The following is a 25,512-nucleotide window of genomic DNA, read 5'->3' as shown; positions in this document are numbered from 1 at the left end:
CTTCCCCGCCTCCCATGGTACTGTAAAAATCTAGGCAGTTTTTAGGGGCTGAGACTCTCACTGACTTCATTAGGGTGTTCTTAAACTCTGTTAAAAGAAGAAAATCAAGTAATTAAATATCTGAGTCTGTTTTCTTTAATAACGAATGCTTCTACTGAAACCTGAGTTAATTCTAAGGATGACTAAAAGCCCCAAAAATTAAGGGCACGAAGCCTACAACTTTACTGTATTTTTATTAAAGACTGAATCACCAAAATTAAAAGATTGCTGAGTTCATGGGAAGAAGCCATTACTTACCCTCACCTAGAAAATATCAACTGACAAAACCAAGCCTCCCGCTGTCAAGGAAGAACCATCCATTGATTGGAAGTATCATTTTATTCACTGCAAGATGCTACCATCTGAAAACATTTATTCCTTCATTACAAAACACAGAACTTTACTCGCTCAGCACTTGATAAAACCATCTAAATCTTTTACAAAAGGGCTCTATAATAAAAAAACCTAAACATGCAGCCAGGTGAGCAGCAAGAACAGGCACAAAGGGTTAGCAATTTTATTCACTGGTATGGGAGAATTCATGAGCAGTTGGGCAAAATGTTTCAGGGATTTGCTTCAGAAAGAGCAAAGAAGTATAAATTTGGCAAGGAGAACAGGCCAGGTGGCAGAACATGCAATGCAGGGACACACAAGCATTAAAGGACCTCAGCAGCAAAACCAATTTTCTAGCAGATAGAAGGGACAGCAAGACAACTAGTTGTGTTTTCCACCCACAGAAGAAATAGGTGAAAAACATGCTCTGAACAGAGAGAGCTTAAAACTAATGCACAGTTCCCATGAAAACTACAGATTTTCAGAAAAAGAGATTACTTTTAAGTAAACAAGTGGCTAATATTAAAGTCCAATTGACCTGCATCACCATTACTCATTTCCACTGGAGGAAACGGCATTTTCCTTACCAAGGAAAAAAAAAGACACTTCAGTTATTCTTTTCCTTTTCCCTTAGGAAAAAAGGAAGGGTACCTCTTGTTCTGAGTATTATTAGAAAATAGATAAGCACTAAAGTGAATTACAGTTTGACCCGATAAGCAAATAACACCTTTAAAAGACTGCACAGCCTCAGAATACCATAAACAAGCAATGAAAAAGAAATAGCTGATTTCTGCAAAATAGGCAGTAGTTCTCACTAGCAGACTCTTTTTCAGTTCCTAGGCATGGATCAAATCACAGCAACTCCCAGATTATTGAGTATTTCTTTCAAAAGTGGTTTGCTGTAAGAATCATTCATCTCAAGAATTAACATTATTCCTGTATGATGAGAAAACCAACAGCAAGATGTTTCAAAGTAAGGCAGCTGGAAATGGGAAAATTGGGTGGTAGCACAGGGTAGATACCTGTTGAACATGATACAAATCTATTATCCTTTTTTAAAGACACACTGGTTTTTCTGCAGCTGCAGCACTGCATGGCATCTGCAGCTACATGCCATTTAAAACTGCCATATGATTGCAAAGGGATCCAAGAAGCCTCTCTCCTACTTAACGCTAATCAATTTGCAGGCATTAGTAGTGATGGTGTCCATGTCTGAGCAGTTCAAACACATCATTACATGAGACACAAAAATTTTATGGATCAAAGAAGAGGCAAGCAGAGCCCTCCTCTCCTATGCTGGCTCTCTGCGCTTTATAAATGTCTTTTTGTGGTCAAGTTGAGGGTAAAAGCTCCACCATGTGGGAGAAGCTCAGCACTAGCCCAGGTGAACACAGTGTTCACTCAGTGGTGGATCCACATAGCATCATCCTTGCAGGTACCATGCAACAGCCACCAAGACATCGGAACCACCATGAGACCCAGAGAAGCTCCTGTGGCTCAAAAGCCATTAATGCCCTGCACCATGTTAATTTAAAATAGATCATTACTGCAGCATGTACCCACATCACTAATACCTGTCAATTATGAGAAGGAGGTAGGTCAGGGTACTTCCTATGCTTTTGTTTTGTTAAAGAGTAACTTTTTCCAGGACCATACAGCTTGGTGCTGTATGACTGAAAACAGTGAATAATCGCAAAAAAAGGAACTGTTCCATGTTACAGTGAAGAGACAGTCTGCCAAAACAAACATATTATGGCTGCGAAGGAAAGTAATGTGTCTGTAATTTTAAACCCTGTCCACTTTAGTAGTTCAACAAGTTTTTATCTCACCCAAACAACCAAAGCAGTAACGTACAGCACAAAAACTGCATGAGCTAACCTGTAATGGGGGGGGAGCAGCAGACAATTCACACTAAAGGATTCCCATGACATTTCATGATAAATCTACCTTCAAAGCCCCACAGAGTTATGCTGAACAAAGAGAATATTATTTCTAAGCAATTAAAAAGTGTATTTTAATAGGAATACTACTAAGGCTTTTATTCTCACAAGTAGTCACATAATTCACCATTAAGAGAAAAAAAAAGGAAAAAAACCCAAAATATGTTGACTAAGAATAACATACTATTGGAATTATATTGTTAAATAATGTAAAATAATACTAGAAAACACTGACAGTGTTTGAGGATTGCATTTACACCAATATGTGAGAAGAAGCATTAAATATTCTTCAGCATCAGAGCAAACAATTTTAAAAGTGTGTTTTAAAAGCAAAACAACTGGTGGGAAATATCTTCATTTCAGAATTTAAACATATTCACTACAAGTATTTTAAAAACAAGAGCCTAATCAGCACACAGGGACTGGGGTTTCAGCAGCGACTACTGATGCTGCAGGTGCTTTTCAGTAGCCCCAGTTGAAGAGCCGCTCTGTTTATCGAGCTGATGAAGCACAGGTGGGTTAAAAGGGAAGCGCTGTCTGTCCGGGTGTGCATCTCAGCACACCACCAGTGCTGCCCAGATGCACACAGCTCACAACCAGCACGGACCAGAGGCTGACCACGTTTCGCCCTCACTACTGCAGTCTACACATGGTATTGTCAGGTAGGAGTCCAACATAGAGGGTACCAACAGTAATGAGACCGCAAAATACGGAATGGGAATTCCTAAAAAGATAAATCTCTGCTCTGCTGGAAACATCTCACACAATAAAGTGGTACATTTGATCTCTGTTTTACTGTCTTTTTAAAAACATGGATAACGAAGCAGACCTGGTACCCTGCATTCTGAAGGAGGCAGTGAGAAGGTACTTGTGACCCTTCCCCTCAGCCACCCCAGCTCTAAGCCTGGGGCAAGTGGCAGGTCACCTCATCCTCCACAGCCCCCCTACAGCCAAGCGGCCACCACAGCCCCAAGAAGCCCCTTCTTGGCACTTTGTGCCACCGCCATACCATCTCGTTGGCCATGCCACCACTTCTCCCAGCCAGGGCTGCAAACCAGGGAGCACTTCCAAGCCAGAAGAGGCAGGCAGAGATCCACTGCCCTGCCCAGTATGGGATACAACCTGAGACCTGCTCACCCTGGCCAGCACAGGGTGGCCACACATACAGCTTCTCCACCACACCCTGGGGTTTCCATACGAACATGCTGCACCCAGTTGATGTGACCCAGCTGCTAACAAGCCACGAACAGTCGGTCTAACATGGTCAAGAGGCCAGCAGCGGAACAGTCCTGCTCTGCGTGTGGAGCTTGCAGAGACACCGAGGCTACCGGGCAGATCAAGACAGGTTCAAAATGTTTGGAGAAGCGTACATGACTTTTCAACACTGACATGACAAGCTGGCCGGGTGCCACCAACAGCAACGCTCGCCGGGAATCGCATGGCACGGGAGAGCTCAGGGTGCCAAGGAGAGACATCCCAGCCACCCACTGCCGACAACCGCCTCCAGAGCCTCCACTGGCATTCCCCAGGTCCCAGACCCCCCGACCCACCAAGAAGCAGCAGCATACCAGCAGCCAGCTTCTCCACAGCAGTCCCTGGCAAGATACCCATGTACAGAACCACCCCAAACAAGCCCTGCCTTTTAGAATCTCATCCCAAGAGCCCGATCCAGGCTGCTAAGTAGGTTGATTTTCAAGTATTTAACATCCAGTCGGATATTCAGCAGTCTGGGTGGGAAGGTGGGGGGGAAGGGATAAAAATCAGCCTCTGTCATCGCTGCTGAGAGCCGACTCTTATACCCACATAGCCAGTTGGCACTCACCAGCCGTATCTCCATTAATCTGAATTTATGCTAATTCTGTCACTCAGCAGTACCAGTCACTCACTCCTAAACCAGCTCTCTGGGAAACACCCCAGTTAAACTCTATCCTTAGTAAGGAAGGATGAAGATAAAATTAAAGAACTACTTGTTCTTAGATAAGGCTGAAAGAGAACTTCAAGTTCTCGAGGCTGGTAGAAAAGGCCTATTCCAATAAACATCTCACATCAGCAACTCTTTTTTCTAAGGCAAGCTATCTTTTCAAACCTAACTTACCCGTTTTAAATGCCCACGAGCTAGGGCTAGTTTCAAACATGCTGCTCCCAACCAATCTGTTGAAAGACGTGCCTACCTCTAGTGTCACACCACCTCAGCTGACTGCACCAGCATCAACATTCATTTTGTTGGAGTACATTCTGAAGTCAGCTAATGGCACTGCATCATCCACGTACGGTTTAGGTGTCTTTGTTTTCAAGTGCAAAGGACCACTGACGAAAGCTTTGACAAAGTCACACTCGATTTTAGACTCATTTCCCTTTAATCTACACATGCCTCCAGTGAGTTCATTCTCAAGGCACAAGCATCCAGCTGCATTCACTGTAAAACTCCACTTTCCACAACATCCCACCTTCCCTTAATGCTTTTGTTTGACCAACATGGAACAGTTATATACCACTTCACTATTGGTATGCTTACAAACACGGATAGCCCACATCTCTCTTCAACAAAGGTGGAACTATCCTACTCCACAGCAGCCATCAAATGGGCCAGGCCTCTCATGCCCAACAGAAGAGACTTCTACTGCCTCATTCCAGAGCTGGTGGTGATGGATTTGGCTGGAAGCTTCATCATAAGGATACTCTCATGAAACTTTCCTGCCTGTTTAATAAAATTGAACTTCTCTGTGTTAAAAATAGGAATTAAGAATATTAACTGAAGCATTAATGAAACTTAATGGGGGGAAAAAAGCCTGCACAACATAAAACGTTTACACACCTAAAAACTGGGTGACTATTTGGATAAAATGCTAATGCCTCTGTGCAAATGGAATAAGAAGCATTCAGAGATGCGTAAATCTATTTTATGTCTCATCGCAGGAATTATCATTATGTCAGTATCCGCAGTGGAACCGAAATGAACTCCAGAGACATACAATGTATGGAAGTCACCAGCAGCACTTCCCATAGCAGTGAGATATTCATTACAGGTCTGCCATCAAAATAGTGACTCGCACTGATCACACTTAACTTGTCAGCTGTCTGATGATCCCAGAACAAGGCAATATATCCACAATTATTCATTTCAGTGGTCCGTAAGTTTTGGATTCAAAATATCAAGTACTAGGGCATATTTTATTTATATGCTCCATGGTTATAGAGCCATAATCATGTCATTGTTCGAACTGCTTAATCTGTCTCAGCATTTAAAATTAAGTTGAAAAGAACCACTAGTGCTTTTAACTGTCCTTAAATTACATTAATTGCATTGTTAAGCACTTTAACAACCTTATGAAGGAAGCTAAGTAAATCACTGCTCCAAAGTAAGTCTATATAACCACCTCCATGACAGAACCGAGCTGTCAATATCCCTGAACTGCAGAACAAGGATTCCCCACATCAGATCAGAAGCAAATCAAAGCAGAGGCTACTTTTACCCTTTGCCCAGGCCATGAGCTATGTCAACATCAGCTACTGTAACATCAATATATTGTATGCACAGAGAAACATGGAGAGCACTGAAGTTATGCTGTCACGATTCTATTTACGCCCTGTCCTGCTAGCAGGCGACTGATCTCGTACGCCTGTATACAACAGAAGCAAATCCACAACCTAGAAATTTCTGCTGGCAAGAGATCAACAGGCTGTAATGAGCACTGAAAACAAACTACCCAGCCTCTAGCCACAGCTCACTGATCTCTGCTTCAACTATTACACTGGGCTAAAACCCCACTGCTTCAACTGCGAAGATGTTATTACCAGTGTCAGCAACAACCTGCAGCAGAGACAGTGTCAGTGACCACAATCTGCAGATTTTTAGATCTACAAATCACTTTATGGGATCTGCTTTCTCCATCCTATGTAACTGAAGGATATATACAGGTGTGGTGGTCAAACAGCTTGACACAAATATTCTTGTGCATTATAGATCAGCATGCCTGTACCGACACGCAGAACATTTGAACGTGCACGAAACAGCAGCCTTTTGCTAACAAATTCTTATAGCAACAACGGGCAGAAGCTGAACCAAACACAGTTCAGATTATTTTAAGAATAGCAATTATATATCCAGAGATACTTGATATACCAAGAAGAAACAATGGAACGAAATAAAGAAATTGGAAAGTTTCAAGCCATCTGTATATATCTGTACTGAGTATCAAACCATCTGTATTATATTCTTAGATCAGCTAAAGCAAACCACTGGCATCAGTGCCAAGTTTGGCAGCAGAGACGATTTGGATCGCCACCAACGAGAATGAGCTACCATGCCTCTTAGAATAAATTTTGTAGCAAACACCAAAAGGGTTGATCAACACAGATTATCACAGCTACAACAAGCCAACTAGTTTAAAAAACAGTATTTGCCATCCCACAGTATTTGATTTTATACTCATATGATACACTCTACGCCTCAAAAAAGGAAATTTAACTTCTCACTATCCCTGTCCCACTGGGAAATGGCTAAAACCACTCAAGCAGGTTTTGTACGGCAGCAGGGAGCACCTGCACTCGGTGTCACCGAGCCTGGTGCCTCCCATCAGCTAATGCAGAAGTTCACAGCCACATCCAGCACATCAAAACCCTGCAGCAGACGGGTGATACGGGCACTGCACCACAAACTGAACCCTCGGTAGCATCATCTGAGGCACACACACAGCCTCGGAAGGTCTCCCACGTCAGTGTGGGATAAAGCTTGGCTTCCTTCAAGACACAGAACAGGCCAGCAGCACCATGTGCCCCACACTCATTTACTTTGCCTTCTCCAACTCTGGCCTCTACCCTCCTACAGTACCCTGCTTCTCCCGGGAAATTCCACCTATCCTTTGAAGTCTAGCCTAAATTTCAAAGGCAAAAATACCAAAATATCCTTAAGGATAAAGGTGCTGATGTAAAGAACATTGACTAACCCCCGTAATTTTATTTTCATATTTTAAAAGGGCCCAAAAATAACTATTCACCACCTTTTCCTCTGCTCGAGATTTTGAGAACAACCCGCCTACCAAAAAGCCTAATTCTCTTAGCGCTAAGAATTTTGCATGGGTGGAACTCTTTAGCTAAAAGTGATGATAAATAACACCTCCTCAATCCTGCAATCTCTAGAAACAGTTTACAGGAATTAATACACTAAGTTGATTTGCAATGTTAAACTAGAATTTCCCAACCTTCTGATGTCCACCTGAACACACCAGGTGAGACATCAAGATCAAGGCGGTACAACACAAAGCTCAGCTGTCTCTGGTATCTTCTGTCCTCTGTATTTTCACTGTCGTGAGAATACACAACTCCTTCATATGTTTCTGTCATGTGGAATTATCAGATGTAACATTACCACAACCAAACATATCGATAGCTCACCCATCCCACCCTACAGACAGCTTTACATGATCCTCTGCTTTACCAGGAAGTACCAGCCCCAAGTTGAAGATACAAACCTTTGATGCCAGGTTTGGGGGTTTTCTCAGCATTCACACAGCACTGAGGCATTAAATCAACAACATTAAGCAGCATTTTTTCAACCTTTTGTACAGTTTATGTACAAACTACGCTAACTGATAAGAAACAGTGTCTAGGAGTCCAGGAACTTGCCTGCACATTCTCCTCAACTACAAACCTGCCATTCAAAGAAAAGGCCCTCACCTACCTACCGTCAGTGAAACGGGCAAAACATAAGGGTTTTTTAAACCCATGCATGCACTTAATGCAGAGCACCTCCTGAAGTCTCAAATTAAAGGTATTGAAGAACAGCAGAATAATCTCCTTTCCCCAATAAAGCATATTTGCACTGTAAGCTATGCATATTGTTTAACTCTGTCAGGAATCCTATTATGAGAAACTTATATTTTATGAGTCTGCCAAAAAGCTTGGTTACCAGAAGCGTAATCACAGTAAGCAATAAAGGCTGACACAAAGTATATTTCTAAGCAATTATAGTAGGTGTTTTAAAGGCATAAAGCTACAGAGTTATAAATCCATTTAGACTCAGAGACATAGAAAAGGTAAAAGGCTACCAGAAGGTTCAAACCCTCACGGGAGCCAAATATTGTTCCTCTTCCCCTGCAGACCACAGAAGCAACAGGACCAGCTCCACTATGGATTTCAGCAAGTCAAAAGAATACAATATTGAACATCGAGGTACAATGATCATTAAAAAAATGAATGAAGAGCCTTCAAAGGAGGACACATACATATATGGAGAATATATATATAGGCTACACAGCTCAGAAAAGCGTTACCACTTGAGGATTGCTAGATCTCTTTTAGTAGACTTTTTCTTTTCAATTGAATTAAGCAGAGTTACATTTAACATCTTCGATTGTATAAAGATGTTATAAAAAAAAGATTGTCTAATATGGAGGGGATGTGTATGAAATGTACTTACTCCACAAGAACAAAGTACTGTGGATGTGACAAGTCCTATTGAGACCTTACAAAAACTTGTACATGAAACCTAGCTCCAACACAGAATTGGTGGAGGAAATTCAGGGAGAGCTGACTTGCCAACACGTAACTTTGCAGAACGATTGCTGGTTATCAAAATTGCATAAGCCAAGAGACAACACGAACTATAAATATGACTACCAGCTATTCCACACAACCCAAAAGCGTCCTGCCAAGCCCTCCTTCATGTTCTCTCTCACGCAGACAAAGGCCTCAAAGCCATGGGACATCTGCCAGGGAAACAAATGAAGTTAAAAAACCAGAAGAACATGAACATGTACTAACCTAAACTTGTGTGTTCTTTCTTCCCAATTCCTCCCCCAACACCTCCCCCTAAAAAGAAGACGCCTCAGTTTACTGTACTATTTTCCTTCTCCCAACCTGTCTTAACTCTTGGACCGATGTTTTAAAGTTTCCCTACCTTTGAAAAAATAATGTTCAGTTCTTAAATGTTTTGCCAGATCTGGACCACACCCTGCCCTCTCCCAAAATCTTGGTTGGTTGTCTCCTATTGCACATAATCAATTATAGCACTTTCAGGTTTGTATTTTGCATGGTGGGAGCTGATCCAGGAAGGAGATTGTGCTTGTGCGAGCTTGTGTGTTTACACAAACACACACACACACACACGTATACACACACCTTTATAAAACTGTTTTGTTTCTAGAAAACTTTAGGGGATTTTCCTGAAACTGAGTTTTTCGATTGTAAGCAGATAGCACTTGATAGGAAAAAGTAGCTGGAATTTTTCCACTTACCAGGTCATGCTAATCACTTGAAATACGAAAGGGAAAAGCAAAATCTCTGTCTTTCCATCACTACAAGATCTGAGCATCAATCACAAGCAATAACTACAGAAAAATGCACAAAGACACCCAGCAGATACCTTCAGTTCCACCATACATTTCACTCTCCCCGTTCTTATTCCCGGATTCGGTGTCAGACACCAACTCTGATGTTTGACAAGAAAGGGATACGGCAGATTGCCCACCAGCCGCATCGTGTGCTGCCAAGTGAGAAATACAAGCTTGGAAACAGTCTCGAGATTCCAGCCAGGACAGCAAGGCTCGAAGCATCACACAAGTGACATAACTAAGCATGGTGGGGAGAGGCTGGAGGGGACGTGGGAAGTTACTGCATGAAGTAACTCTGCAGTGCAGGCAAAGGAGCTGTTTTCAGTACCGAGCAAGACAACTTCATCATTTAGGATTACCAAGAGGTAATTGCTGTTTTCTTCTGTCCGATTTTACCCTTTCAACTTAGTCTAAATGCAGAATCCCTTTCACTTCTTGAGTCTGGATTTTCCAACATACTTTTATTTCCCCGTGTATGTTCTGTACCTAATTTTTCTTTACTATTCCAAAGCCAGACAGTGCTCGGAGTCCAGCAGAACAGGGATTACCCTGGGTCTAGTTCACAGCTTGGGACTCCTACAAGATTTAAAAATTACATCCTAAAAAAGACAAGAATCATCTTGTTAGTTTGTTCGGTAGCTAGCACAGCAACAGTGTGAACGCCACATGTAGACAAATACTCAATTTGTCTTCAGACAGTTTTTAGAAGACAGACATTTTATCAGCATATCTGTTAACACTTTCCTTCAGAAAATATGTTTCGCCTGCCAGCAAACAAACAACAAAATAATGTGTCAGATCTGTAAAATGAGGGAGAGAAATACCCAGGATCAGATTCAGAGAGCTGTAATAATATAACAATAACCAAATGCTGGAACACAAGCTAATGTTTCAGCCCTGCGTTCACAATCTCGCACTTACTTCTGTTGCTTTGCAATACCTACGTACACACTACATGGAGGGTCTGTCTGGTCCTGCTGTTTAACAATAACCAACGAAATGTGATGGTTATGAACCCGGCCTGCAGTGGGATAGCTGGTGGCAAACAAGGCATCCCACCAAGGCTGTGCTCCAGCTGGATGATCCAAAAAGACCAGTTAGCTACCAGCTGGGAAAGGAAACGGGAGCGCAAAGCAGGGATAGCACTACGTGTTCAAACCCTTCTCAAGTCAAGGAGCACCACTACAACTGACTTACCCACCAGTTCAAATTACAGGACAAAAAAAAAAAAAAAACAAAACCCAAAATTCAGTTCTCTTTCTGCTTTACTTTACCTAGCAACTGCTGGGAAGGTTCTCTATTTCAAATTCAGGAGCATAGGAGAAGCAGCTTTAACTAGCAAACACTATGTAGGAACAGTTTTGAGTGAGGCTTCCAAGATCCTGAAAACATTTTTAGTAAGTTCCATAAATTGTAGCTCTAATTAAGGACTAAATTTGGAGACTAAACACCTCTTTATTTGAGGGCAGGGAGGCTTAAATTTTTTTGTATTAATGCTGAGCTATATCATCTGATATTTTTGCTATGACCAACCTATAAAACCTGTCAGCTTCACTCAGTTTACACAGGGCTCTAATTATGTTTAACTAGAATCTGAATGATATAATTACTTAACATCTTATAGCACAAACTACTGAGGACATCTGGTTGAGCAACTGGCAAAGGAGACTGAGAAATAAAATGCCTGTTCTGTCCCCTGCTCGGGACCCCTGGAAGCAGCTCTCCCACCAGCCAGGCTCAGTTTTCCATCCCACCTGAGATTTCTGCCTACTGAAAGCAGCCCTGCAAGAACAAATCATACACCGGTTCAAAGAGAGTAGTCGGGTGAAGAAAAAAAACCTCTGTGAGTGCCACAAGAAGGATGATGGGACTTTGAAGAAGTTTTTCATTTGGCTTTGTTCTTCATCGGGTGAAACCCCAGATCATTCTCTCGCAGCTCTGGGGCTCCTTCACCCACCGTTCTGCAGAAATTGAGGAACAGAACATTGCCACGAGCGCTAAAAGCCTAAATCTGATGTCGGCTCAGCTACATCGGTGCCAGCAGGAAGCTCCCACAGCTGCAAGCCTTGAAAGATCTTCAAGTTTTTAACCATTGCAATAGTGTAAAGTTAGCAAAACCAGGGAAAACCCCACTGGGGCACCGTGAAGTCATTCACACTGGGAGCACTATGGTTAAACTGGAAATAAGCAGCAATATGAGCTGAAGGATCTTTTTTGGCCATGGAGCACTTCGCTTAAGTGGCTTCCATAATGTCAGTCTTGGTCAGAGTCTCTCCCTTGGCCTGGCCATCTGCCAGGGTGATATCATGGTACATACCTGAGGACTGTTCAAAGAAAAGGGTGCCCGAAACACAGGAAACTGCTATCGTGACCCATACTGTGCAGACATGCTCCCACTTTGATCTCGTTTCCTTGAAACCACAGTGCACTCAACCCAGCAGATTAACCTGACATGGTCAAAGAAGAAATAAAACCTAAAAGTTCTGGTTAAAAATCCAGTTAAAGCTTCCGTCTTCTGTCTTTACTTTCCCTTAACGAACAGATGGAAACCAGCAATAACCATCTGTGTAAAGCAGCAATAACTGTAAAGCACAGTAATTCCACAAAAATACACTAACAAGGTCAGTTAAGTGTTTCTCTAATTGTCTCTTGCCCATGACCTTTTTCAAAGATTTCAGAGGAAAACCAAAACCAAAACAACTTGTGAAAGGTCCTTTGGCACCTTCGATGGTAGCACAGTTTGATTCTGTATCCTGGGGAAATTCCAGTTGAGGAACAAGGTTCTGCCGTCCCAGATTTTCCCCCTTCTCACACTGACGTGCTCCTCGCTCCTCCCGACCTGCTAGGTAGAACATCCAGCTACCCTGCTCCACGACAAAACTGATTATTCCTGAATGAGCAGTAAAACTAAACCATTCCGGTACACGCAATGCAGCAAATGCTTTGGAATCCTTCAAGATCAAAGCTACTCTATTAATAAACTTGTATTTTTATATTCCTATCAGCTGAAAAATCCAATTAAAACATTACAGTGACCTTTTACCAGAGAAATAACTACTGTCACAGTGAGGATAAAGTATCAGAAGACACCCTAAACAGGGTTCCAGCAAAAATGGGATAGATACTGAAAGATACTATTACAGTTGTTTTACTTCAGTCACTGGGGTGGTAAAGGATGGCCTAATTCCATAGGAAGATCTGAGAGGCTTTTATTAGGTCTCCAAACTAGTAACTGACAGTTAAACAAACAATGTGTCAGGCCTTAAGTCAGCATTTAGAAAGTAAATTTATAATGAAAAGATGACAATCAAGAAACTGTACCGAGGCTGCTGCCAACCAACAACTTCTCTAAAAAAGAAAGCCAGCTACAGAATGAACATTTCTTACCACTGAAATTAGCTTCACAATTGGTTGGTAAAATGATTATAGCAAATAAATAGGGCGTAAAAACACTAAGATATATGGCTGCATTTTGCCATGACATATCTAGAAGCGAACAAGATAAAGAGCCATGAATGCCCCAAACAATAGAAGGTGTGTTTTTTCAAAGCAGGCATGCCTCCCAGTTTACCAGCTTCCAGTTGATCTAGCTGTACAAAACCAAAGTTCACTTAGAAAATGAAAAATAATACATATATCAAACATTTCCTGGTATCAGGAGCTTCCACATTTGCTCATGTACTCCAAAAGGAAGCCTCTAATACAGAGTGCCTGCCTACCACCTCCCTGCACCAGTGAGGATCCTAAAGGGTATCAGAAGTTTCAAACACCTGAGACTGGAGATCTAACAACCTCTGGTACAGCAGGCAGCAGCCAGGCACAGAAAGCACCTTTTACACCACTGAGAAAGACTGCACTGAATGGCCAAGGGGAGCATGCTGCAGTCCCAAACAAACTTTTAGCCCTTCCCTTAAAGTTCCTTTTCAAAAAGATGGCATGTACAACAGCTCCGGGGCACAGTGACCACTTTCTAAGATCCTGAAAACAATCTCAACTACTAAGTTCTGCTTCTAATCCTAGTTAAAGTAGGTTTTCACAGTTCCAATTTTAGACTTCAAGTCCTATTTACAGGACAGAAAATCCCAGATAGTGACATTAATCAAGTTTTACTTAGCTTGGCACATTAAAGATCTAACTATTCTCAGGATATGCCAGGACATCTCAGATGCTAACAGATTTTAATTTATTATCTCAAGCAAGCTGGTCACAGCACAGCGTGTGTGCTGTTTTAATCACTTGTGCTGTATGTAACATATCAACCCAACAAAAAAAGCACTCAGTTCTAGTTTCACGAGTTGGTGGCATGGAGCACAGCAAAGGACTCAGAAACGAGTATCAAGAGTTGCACAGAAGAAAGCAGCTTTACAATACAACTTCCCAGTCATGGGACTGACCAAAGCTTCGCCTACACACACATTAAAAGCCTGAAACTAGCTCCTCCTCACTAGCATCGAACAGCAAACAGTGTTTTATACATAAAACTAAGAGCATGACTCTGTAAGACCATTTAATTTGATTCAAATCCCAATTTAAACCACAGAACTACTCCACAGAGCCGCAGGGGTTAAGGACCATCAGTAACACGGAGGGCACCCACAGTCTGGCAGGATGAAGACTCACACCAGAAAAGCCTTCTTAGGAAAGTATGCAAAATAACTTCTCCTAGACAGATTCCTCCCTCCGTACTGTCTGCTTCACCACGCACCTAACGCTTCTTGCATCCTGTGAAGCAAGAGCACAGCAGCCCCCTGAGTTCACCCCTACAAAGCAGCAAGTATCAGCTCACTTTTGGAAGGAATGAGAAAGAAAAGACATTCTGAGTTCAAGCAGGAATTGAGTATAAAGATATTTGCTTGAGAAAACGGGCCGGGTGTTGTGAAGAGCAGCAGAGATGACCTGAAGACACAGTATTAGCAAACTGCCCTTTTCCAACATTCGAAGAACTTCAATAGCAAGACTCCATGCCAGCGAAAATGTGCAGAACCTATAAGAAAAAGAAAACTAGAGCTCCTGAAAGAGACAGGACAGAGCTTGAAGAAGGGAAAGGAGGAGTAACTGGTGTATGTACAGCTTTTTTCTTTCTTATTTTTTGAATACACAAAACACTTCTTGCACTCACGTAAAAAAAACTCAGGTTACGATTGTGTGAGCAACTCCTCGCAGAGGTCTTTCCACAAAAAATCAATTGCAAGACTACTGGCTCCTTGTTTTAAATGTTTAATATTATCCCATCTCCACAATTAGTATCAGAAAAGCAACTATGCTCATACCAGACATACCAAACCAAAGTTGAGTGCTATCAATATTAACATACACCAAAGTTGCAACAGAAAAAGTATCTGCAGATTGCTGACAAAATTAACATCATCATATTTCAGCTAATAGACAAAGTGCTCATTTATTTATGCCTGCAAATGAAGCAAACATCTTTAAGTGATAACATGATACAAATTTACTTTGACATGCACATGCAAGAAAATGTGTAAACAGCCAATAAAAAGAAAATGAAAAATAATTACAGACAAAACACGAGTATAAATTTTATTGAGCAATTCTGACAACATTTGTATTTCACATCAACGAAACAAGAATTAAGTTGATTAGAAACATGAGATAAAAGGAAGAGACTGAGAAGCCACTGAACTAATATGGAGAGATCCCTCCCTGTTCACAAGTTGGGGCCGGGTTAGAAAAGGCAGCACCTTCCCATCCAGGCTCAGTCAGAAGACGACGACTATGCATGTGTTAAAAACGAAGCACATGTGACAATGCTCACTGGGTCAGGCACTCCGTGCTGTGCTAAACAGGGATAAAGCTTATACCTTTGCAAAGTTCACTGAGCTGAGCACATAAGACCTACTCGCAGCAGTGGAGCACAGCGCCTCTCCAGCCTCATAACTATTCAGAAAGCAAATGCATGCAAAATGAGTAGGAGATCAATATTTCTGATGGCACAAGTAGACATCTAAAGCATAACCTCCAACCCCGCTGACAGCCTTAGCAGCCTATTGATACTTAGGCTACAAAACCTGAACAATTTGGATAAAACTTGTTGCTGCAAGAAAAAGTTCCAAAGTACCCCATCGTACATCCTTGGTGAATGAAGAACTTCAGTCTTCACATCCAAGACTACCACCTTAGACAGAAACTGTGCTGCACATATCCCTCTCTTTTGCCATTTGAGGAGCTCACATGCTGCCACTCAGAGCCCCTACAACCACCAGAGGGTGGCTTGGAGGGAAGCCCTGGTAGCGCCTGCAGATTCTGCTCCTCCTGAGCTGGCAAGGACCGGCCTGTTCCTCTGACACAGGGAGCTGTTTCAAACCTGCAGCTAGCTGAGGACTGCAGTTTTAAACCATGCAACCACAAACTGTTGAATATTCAATTCAACATGCATAGCACTGGGTGCCTATAATGTAAATTTCAAGCAGCCTTTAATGCGCAGAGAAATCTGAAGGGAAACTTGATAAATTGCATATCTTGCCTTCAAACACTATACCAAAGAACATGGAGGGACATTTTAAAGTGAGAGTATGTGTATGTATGAGTAACTCCAGATTTTAAGTTCATAACCATTTGCAGGAAACATTTTCTCCAGTGATTTGGTACCAATCAACAGCATTCTTTCAGGACACCCAGCTACTCAGCTCTTTTTTCACATTCGTTTCTATAGACAGTGCTTCCAGCAACAAGCCTGAAAAGTACCTACAAATCAACAGTAGCATATGCTCTGCTTAACCCATTGTAGAAGAAAGCTAATAAAGGTGCAGAAAATGTAACAACTAAATCTTACTTATCCAGAATACAGAATGAAGTAGCAGCAAAGAGGAATAATAAGTGCTAACTCACAGTGTTGTATCTCAAAGTGGTCTCAAAGAGGGGTCAGAACCATTATCAATGCTTTCCAGATGGAGAAGTAAATCAACAGAGGCCAAGTGTCATGCTCAGAGGCTGGAGCAGACCCACAGCAGAGCCCAGAACAGGCACACATCCCCTGCTAACAGCAAGACTGAAACTCCCCACTTATTCCAGAGTCACTACTACTGAATCCAAACCAAATAAAGCTCTGTATGTTAGTACCAGTCCCCCAAAGCATTATCTCCCAAAGTAAGTACTCACTAATAGAATTTTTGATGGGCTGATGCATACCAGCTGAAGCTTACCATTTGGGTAAGAGAAATCTTCTGGTTTTCCTGAAAAGACTGGATCAGCAACACATGCAACCTCAAATATCTAGCAGAGATGCCAGAGAGAGCAGGAGGAGTAAGATTTAACCTATCCAACCTCCACTGCATTTCATCATCTGCAGCACTACCTTCTAGCTTTGCAGTTTTGGTTTCTGTAGGAATAAGACAGAACATTTCCATGCAGAGCATATAACCTTTTTCCATCTAAGATACAGCTAGTCTGACTCTTCATTTTTTAAAATATAAGTCAAAAGCTATTAAATGGCCTTTTTTAACAATGAGAATGCTTCTTCTACTCATAATACCTGAAAATACAATCCAAGTGGTTACAAAACTACCAGGAACATAAACCCTGTTTGTCACACATTAAATATTTGTCAGTGTACTCTGAAGTTATACCATCACCCTGACATCTCTTGTACAAATCTTCTCAGGATGTTTCCCCAAGCACAGCTTGGAGGTAAACCCCAGGCCATCCTTCTATACAGTCAGCAACTGCACTTGCTGGGAGAGCCTCCATCCTGCCCAGCTGCACTGGCAAATATTTATGTAAATTCTAAAATAAGGTCTGCTCTTCTCCCAACAGCACTGCAAGAAGAGTTTCATTTCCAAGTCCAAGACTTTAGCTTGCTCCTTAACTCCTTCCTTTCTTCATCACTTCCCTCCAGCCCACCCAGTTCTTTAAACACTGTCATTTCCCCCACTCAACTTGCTTTTATTTTTACTTCCCTGCAACGTTACTGTCCTCAGCTTGTCATATGTGAACCACACACAGAAGCCAACATTTCTCAGCAACGAGAGACCTCTACAACATAAGCATCAGAACTGACTCAGGCTCCTTGTACGCACACACACCCAAACCCACAGAAGCAATCCCACACAACGTGGTAACGCAGCAGCTCAGGACCACCCCATCTCCATAGCCCAAGGGATACTATAAAACGTTAGCAGAATTAGACCACAGGTTGGTCTCACCTGCATACTTGTGTGCAATGCACGCTGGATTCACCTGATCACTAGCCAAGCACAAGATGACTGGATTCAGCAAAACGAAGGGTCTGGCTCCACTATGAAATCAGTCCAGCTGTTTAGCAATATTTTAGCCTAAATTTCCCTGTCACTCACAGAAACCTCGTACTGGCACTGCCAAATGCTGTTGTGTCCAAGCCTGCTCATCTACTAAGGTATGTTTCCACACACAAGACTGTAAGAACAGGATCTGCCCAGCTCCGATGTATGAACTCCTGTAAAAAAAGCCTTAGAGACGGCCATGGCCTTCATCCTCATATGCCTTAAAAAGCTCACAGCAGAAACACAAAGACACAGGGGAATCTAAAGCATCTAAATACAGCAGCTTAAGTATTCCTGTGCATCTGCTTTTGAGTTTTTCAAAGAAAGGGTACTCTTTTACCTGTGCTTTCCCAGAGCAGACCACTGCAGGTCCATGAGCCCAATGAGGAGGCAGGCAATCACCACCCCATGAAACAACAGCACAACTCCAGCCCCCACAGAAACTTCCTTATTACCCCAACTGTCGACAAAGGCATTAAATTATTGCAAGGCAAGGAAGCAAGTGCACCGCCAGCGAGGCAAAAAGCCTTCAGACAACATTAGTATGAAAGGCTCCAACTTCAAACCTACATCTGCTTTAACACACCTGCACAGAGCCATTGAGCCACCTCCCGGCTTTAGCACCTTCACACCAAGAAATAAGTTTACTCATGCTAAATACCTAACTTTGCCAAGTCACAGAAGTGACCAAGTAACAGCACAGTCAGAAGTGCTGTATATGCCAGAGCCAAAACAAGAGCACAATCAGGGAATTGTGGTGGATCTAGTACAAATTCTTTATGCCTGCTGCTTTCCCAGAAATTCAGGGAAATTCCCTGGTTTGAGGACAGGGACAACCACTGTTATATCCAACAACCTACACCAACATCTGCAGACTTCTGTATTTAATCTTGTGTAAAAACTTAATGTTGTTAACATCCAGCTATCTGTCTGGATGTTTTTCACACACCAAGCAAAGTATAAACACTATTTTCTTCATTATAACTAACAATAAAAGCAGAAATGACCAACTTACTTGCCTTGTCAAACCAGAGACAACGAAACCAAGCTGAGAACACGTATGCCACAAAATTGGTAAGATTTATCTCACCTGCTCACAAGGTCTAAGTTTCTCTCATCTTTCCTGGCAAGTTCTCACCTACCCATGTGTGAACACTCTCATACAAATCTCTTCGCTCTTGTCTTCTGCCAACTATCCCATTCCAGCTTTCTCCCTCTCAGCTTCACATCTTCCTCATGCAACACTGTCACTGTATTCTCAATGGAAACCACTGTATTTTCAACATGAAGTATATGGGAAACAACCAAGCACTAAGATAAGGCAAAGGATAAAATGTAAAGAACATGTGCAAGAGAAACCTGAATATACAAGATGGGAACTTACTACCCTGCTTACATAAAAAGACGACAAATCAATGAGCACTGCCTGCTTGGGGTCTTAAAAAATACTAAACATCCACACATGTATCTGTTCTCTATCCAAGAAATAAACTGCCTTTATTTTCAGCCTCAGTGTGATCAAAATGAGACTCTGGATTATGCATTTTTCTACATTCACTTTTTGCATTACAAATCAGCTTGCAAATAAAGAATAATTGTTCACTGGAATTTTAGACTGCATGTAATTTCTTCTACAGCAAACGTTTCACCCATTACTTACTTGGTATTGTTGTAGACAGCCAAGTAGTGCAATCTTCTCTCAAAAAGATCCCATACCATGACCATATTCCAAATCCTCACTACTGCATTTCTCAATACATTATCCGATTACCCACACACTTGGCGAAGGAGCAGAGTGACTGAAACACACACTAACTCTGCCATGTTTCAGATGGGCATTATTTCATTTGAAGAACAGGAGAGGGCTAGAAAAGCTTTCAGAAATGTCTTTCCAAGGAACAGAACTCAAGGAACTGAACTCAAGGAATCCTATAAAAGCCAAATTTTCAAGCCAGAAACACATCAAGGGCCTTTTTTCTAGTACGTCATTGCGTGTTGGACACCCAGGGCCTGACCACCCTGACCACCACAAAAAGCCAAAGCCTTCCTGCTGCAGGGAAGCAATGACAGCTATCAAAGTACCTGAGCAGCAGTGCCGTGGCTTTTCCATCCCTCCCAGTTCCCTGTATTGCATCTTCCTCAAGAACTACCAAGCTGCTTCCACTACACATCACTGATCAGGTAGAGGGGAGCAGAAACATGTTTACAGTAGTGCGAGACTCCTGTTGCACATTTAACTACCATCACAAATAGCAAAGCACTGTCTACTTTCAGTATAGAAACTAGAAGTTCTACAGTGAGCTGCAGGGATAAACAAAACCACGCACTAAGATGCGCTCACTAATTCCACTTTTGATGAAGCATGTTAACTCCTTCACTTAAAGCAGATCAGCTTGTGCTCTGGTGCAATCAGATCCAACTAAAACATGCCAACAACTCCACCTGTTTCTAATTCAATAACAGAAGCACTTCAGCAGTTAAAAGCTCCTCATTACCACTTGCATTTTCCAGATTCTGTTACAGATTTTATAATGGTTTACCTTAAACAATTAGTCACAGCACGCATAGAACTAATACTCCATCCTTACTTCAATCATATGTGATGCAATACCAGGATGAGATGTTAAAAACCAGAAACGTGTGAGCAAGATTTGCCTTTAGATTTTCATTCCCTAGGTTGACGGTAACAAGTTACATTGTCCTGCTCAAAGCAGTAAGAAACTGTACTTTTTAACAGTATGTGTGCCTGTCCTCAAAAGCTATGATGACATTTTGAAACGTGTGTATATTGTCCAAATACCTCAAGCGATAGTTTAAGTTTTCAAATAGTATTAACTTCTTCCATTCATCCTCCAGATTCAACTTAGATCTGAGACTCAAGCTAGACTTACTCATACAACACCGCTGGTCAAAAAGATACTGCAGGACCAACTGGCTTCTCTGATGGAGATATATACACGCAGATACTCAGGAATATTAAGCGAGAACTTAAGGAGGAATGCATGTCTTAGGAACATGACACTCATTTTCCTGCTCTCCAGCAGAAGGTTGTTTTTATGGTGAAGGTGATAGTGACACCAAGACCTACAAACTTGAAACAGGACCACACAACAGCAGGTTAACTTCATGCTGCCGTACATCAACCCAGTTCAGATCACACAATTACTTCCGAACAGGAGATGCAGTTTTAACTCGAGGGTAACAGCATTTCTCTGGTGATATAATTTGCACTTATTGCCACAATATTCACTGTTTGCAAGGACGTGGTTTCTCTACACATTGCAACTCAATCCCCATCAGTTATCAAACACAGGTCCACCTTCAACCACATGGCAAAGTGATGCAGAAACACCATAATTCCACTGTTTCTTTAGGAAATGTAACCAACCTTTCCTAGAGAAAAGGGTTAAGTGTTCAGCTGCATGACTTTCAGGTATGTCTCAAGCGAGGAGCCACGTTTGATACCTGTAGGAAACTGCCGGGTTTGCATCTCATATTCCATTTGTGAACAGACCTTTTTGTTCTTTAATCCAAGTTCTGAATTATTTAATCCTGCCTCCAACCCTTGAAATCTCTCTTCCTATAAACAAGAGGTTATTTAGTGAAAGGAAATAAATAATTTAAAAAGTCAGACCCTAAAGTGTTCCTGGCTCCATTTTTAATTAATATTGATACAATCTGGAGAAATCTGCTGCTTAATATTACAAGGCAGGTCGAAGCTCATCAACAGTTAAACGCCGCCTTCTAACAGAAGGCAGAAGAGGAAGTTGTGAGCAGACAGGGCGCATGTCACTCCGCTGCCGGCGACACGGGACTGCACAGTCCCAGCCCCTTACAACTTTCTCAAGCAGAAAAACAACAGCTTCAAAGTCATCTAGACCCGGAGCTACAAGAGCAGGAGCTGACAGGGCACAGGTGGAACTGTGTTAAGCACAAACGCTTCAGTTTTTTGTCCTGGAATAGGATAATGGAAGTACAGAGCAAAGCATTTTTATTTTCTGTAATTCCACACTCGAAATACGTTGGTAGAAATGAATGACGGGGGAGGGAGGGAGGCAGGGAGGCACGGACAGCTCTGTAAGACTGAACTTCATACTCAGTAACGATAGTTTTTATAGCATATTGCTTCATCTGCAAGTGGGAGTAAATATTACACTACCTCTTCATGCAGATGGGCGGATGGGAGGGGAAAAAAAAGCTAATTTGAAACAAATAACTATTTTGCATATGGATGAAGGGAGTCTCCACCTCCCTGGTCACTCCAGGACTCACCACAGATAGCCTGCGTGCAGAGTTAGCAAACTTTGCTCCGCACAAGGGCTGCCCGGTGAACCTGCCAAAGGTGAACAACCTCAATCCGCAACACGTAGAGAGAACCACAAGTCCTCAAAAGCAGGTAACGAATATTGCTCAAAGAACCTGAAGTTACCAGAGCACTTCAAAGCAGAACCTACAAGCTATTCAAGTCACACTGTCACACCGAGTCTGCAAAACGAGATTAAGGTTTGCACAGGGATACTCCACAACAGGTTTTACCGTATGCACAGAAATTAAATTATGATAAAAGCGAGCTATTTTTCACTAAAAACAGAATAGAACAATCTATCAAAATGCCATTCGGCTGCGTTCATTACATTTTAGAATTTAATTTACATGATAGATACTTTCGGGTAATATGTTTTAATCAATAAGCGTTTCTGAAGGCTTTATTTTTATAGGAAATATTTAGACTTCTCCCCCGTTAAATGTAACGCCACAGCAGCAACGTGGGGAGCGTTTATTTTCCTACGCTAAGCAAGTACAACCACACATCCACAGAGGCAAAAGCAAAAGTCCGCAATTAAAGATGTCAGACCTTGTTTAACTACATCTTAATTTAATCCATTTTATTTTATACAATCCTACATCTGGATCTCATTTTCCGTATTCCTGTAGGTATTCTGGGTCGCTATTAAGAACCCTTTCAAGTTAGCAAAGTTCAGCCAAGTCTACCTTAATCCAAAGCCTTTAAAAGAAACAATAAAACACGGAAGGGGGGTGAAGGAGGGAGAAGAAAGAAAAGCCTAAACAAAACGCTACTTCACCCCACCTCCTAATGCACCTGAAATTCAGAAGGGACCAGCCTCCCTCTACAGATCCTACGCAGCACTTCCCGTTTTGGGGTTGCTGGGGTGGTTTAGCATCGCTCCCGCTCGCTCGCCCTCCGCAAGCCCCGCCGAGGAGAGGGCATGGCAGTGCGTCCCGCCAGGTCCCGCTCCCCGGTCCCCCCCCGCCCGCAGCCCCTCACCTCCGGCGGGGCCGCGGCTCTGCCCGGCATCAGCGCACCTGCCCCCGGCTGCCGCGGGGCTCCGGCAGGGCACCGCCGAGCCGCCTCGGAGGGGGCCAGGGTGGGCAGCCGCCAGCTTTCGAGCCAATTTATTTAAACGGGAGGCACCGGAGGGTTTGGAGAGGCAGGGCAGCGCCTTCCTGCGCCAATCAACTGGGAGAAACACGCATGTTGCAATCCCGTTCAGCGGCGGGAGCAGCACCAATTCATCGTTTGACACCACCACCACCCCCCCACACACACATACACAGCCCGCCCTGGCCTTATCTAGACCCCAGCAATTAACATGAAGTGCTGGGTCTGCAGCGTCCCCCGGGCACGCACCCACGGGGTGCAGGGAGGCCGGTTTGCGAGGACTTTCCCTGGGAGGAAGCAGGACTTGTGTGCTGTTATGAGCACAGCACGGTGCAGCATCAGTATCGCACCCATCTGTCAGATCCCGGGCAGCAGGAGAGGCCGGAGAGCCCGTGAATTATGTAAGCGTGCCCTCCCAACGCCGCCGCGGGGAGATGCCCGGCCGTGCTGTTCCCCGCCGCGCCGGACGCCCCGGCGCTCTGCCGGCCCCTCACCGACACCCCGCGGCGGCGGCGGGGGCCACCCGGACTGCGCTGCCGCTGCCCTCCCGCACACCCCCCCCTTCCTCAGGCCGGGCGCTCGCCCCCTTCCCGCCCCGCGGGACCCCGCCGCGGCTCCATCCCTCGCCCCCCGCCGCCGCTGCCGGTGTCTCCCCCGGCCCCACCTCGCCCCGGCGCGGTGCCAGCGGGCGGCGGGAGCGCGGCGGCCGGAGCCCCCTGCCCGCGGGCGGCGGAGGGCCGGCACCCCGCGGCGAGGCGGCGGCCGGGCAGCGGCGGGGGAGCGCCCGCCTGGCCGGCACCACAGCGCCCCCAGCCCCCGCCGCGCCGCGCCTGCACGCCGAGCCCGGCCGGCTGCCTGCGCCCCCACACAAAGTCCCGGCACTCGGTAAACTTTCCCCGGCTCCCGGCGAGAAAAGGCGGCGGGGAAGCGGCGGCGGGAAGGGGCAGGCGGCTGGGGAGGGAAGCGGGCAGGCGAGGGATAAGAGGGGCGGCCGCCGGCAGCAACAGCACCGCCGCCCGTCGCCCCGGCCGCTTCGCACGGCCCCGGCCGCCGGGGGGGAACGGGAAGCGGGGAAGAGAGCAGCCCGGGACGGAGCGGGCGAAGCGGCGGCGGCCCCGGCAGCGCCGGCTCCGGCGCCATCTTGGGCTGATCGATGAATTGAACAAAGAGGATCAATTTCCGATGGGGCCGGTGATCAATGGCGGGGGGGGGAGGGCGGAGGGAGCGGAGCGCCGCGGCCGGGCGGAGCGGGGGGTTCCCTTTAGGCGGCGCGGGCCGGCAGCGGGAGGAGGAGGGGGAGGCCGGGCCCGAGGGAAGGCGGAGAAGGGAAGGAGCGAGGGGAGGGGGGGGTCCGGCGGCGCGGCCCGGCCGGTGCGGCGAGCGGGAGAGCCTGACCTGCAGCTGCTGTAAATCAAAGCGCTTCCAATATTGAAACATCGATCCCACATTGGCCGCCATCTTGAGACATATTGAGACAGAGTGAGCGGCTGATCGAGAGAGAGGGGCTGGAGTTGGGAGCCGGGAGGGAGGGGGAGGAGGGAGGGAGGGAGGGAGGGAGCCAGCCGGGCGGGGGGAGGAGGGGCGGGGGGGCAAGGGGGAGGGAGGCGGGCGGGGAGCGCCCAAATCCCGGCCTGGAGCCCGCGCCCGCCCGGAACACGGACTCAGCCCGTGCGCTCGCGGGGGGGGGGGGGGAGTGAGGGGGGGGGCGGAGGGGGAGCCGCGGTCGCGCGCGCACAGGGCGGACGCTTCCCCCCCCCCGCCGCTTGTGGTGGTACCGGGCGGGGGGTGTCATTGATCAGGGTGCGGAGCCCCCCCCTCCCCGTGCCGCCGGTGCGGGGCTCGCCGCGGAGCATCGCCGCCGCAAATGGTTCCCCAGAGCCGCGGGGTGGGGGGGGCTCTGGGGGAGCCGCTGTCTGAAATGAGGTGAGCGGCAGAGTTTAGGGGAAACGGCAGCCAGCGAAGTGCGTGCAGTGCAGCCGCGGTCTCCGCCACCCCGCCGGTAACGGCGTTGGTCGAACCGCCGGCAGGCACTGAGTGACGGGCCGGAGCCGCCGAACCGGCCGGGAGCGAGGCGGGGGGGAGACCCGCGGGGAGGTCGGAGGATCAAACCGCGGCTATGGATAGCCATAGAAACGGAGATTAAAGGATGAAATAACTTGTGTTGTTCTGAACAATAACGGTGCTATAAATACGGACGTTTTCCTTGCTCC

The 25,512-nt window shown here is 45.0% G+C and overlaps 1 protein-coding gene across 8 annotated transcripts in view; it reads right to left on the bottom strand.

Moving 5' to 3' along the window:
• The window catches only part of CUX1 (cut like homeobox 1), a 273,385-nt gene extending 248,456 nt beyond the window's left edge, over positions 1-24,929 (bottom strand). For 6 of the 8 annotated variants that reach the window (XM_030472165.2, XM_030472166.2, XM_030472170.2 and 3 more), the window contains exon 1: positions 24,698-24,829. In XM_030472165.2, the coding sequence (XP_030328025.1) occupies positions 24,698-24,760 (63 nt within the window). In that variant the 5' untranslated portion in view covers positions 24,761-24,829. Of the gene's footprint in view, positions 1-9,678; positions 9,910-24,697 lie in introns of those variants that run through there. The other 2 variants (XM_030472171.1, XM_030472172.1) reach the window with 2 other exon arrangements.
• Positions 24,930-25,512: the final 583 nt, after the last annotated feature.

The sequence above is a fragment of the Strigops habroptila genome (genome assembly GCF_004027225.2).
Source record: "Strigops habroptila isolate Jane chromosome 13 unlocalized genomic scaffold, bStrHab1.2.pri S16, whole genome shotgun sequence".
In the NCBI taxonomy this organism is placed as follows: domain Eukaryota; kingdom Metazoa; phylum Chordata; class Aves; order Psittaciformes; family Psittacidae; genus Strigops; species Strigops habroptila.
This window is presented reverse-complemented; position numbering and strand designations above follow the sequence as displayed.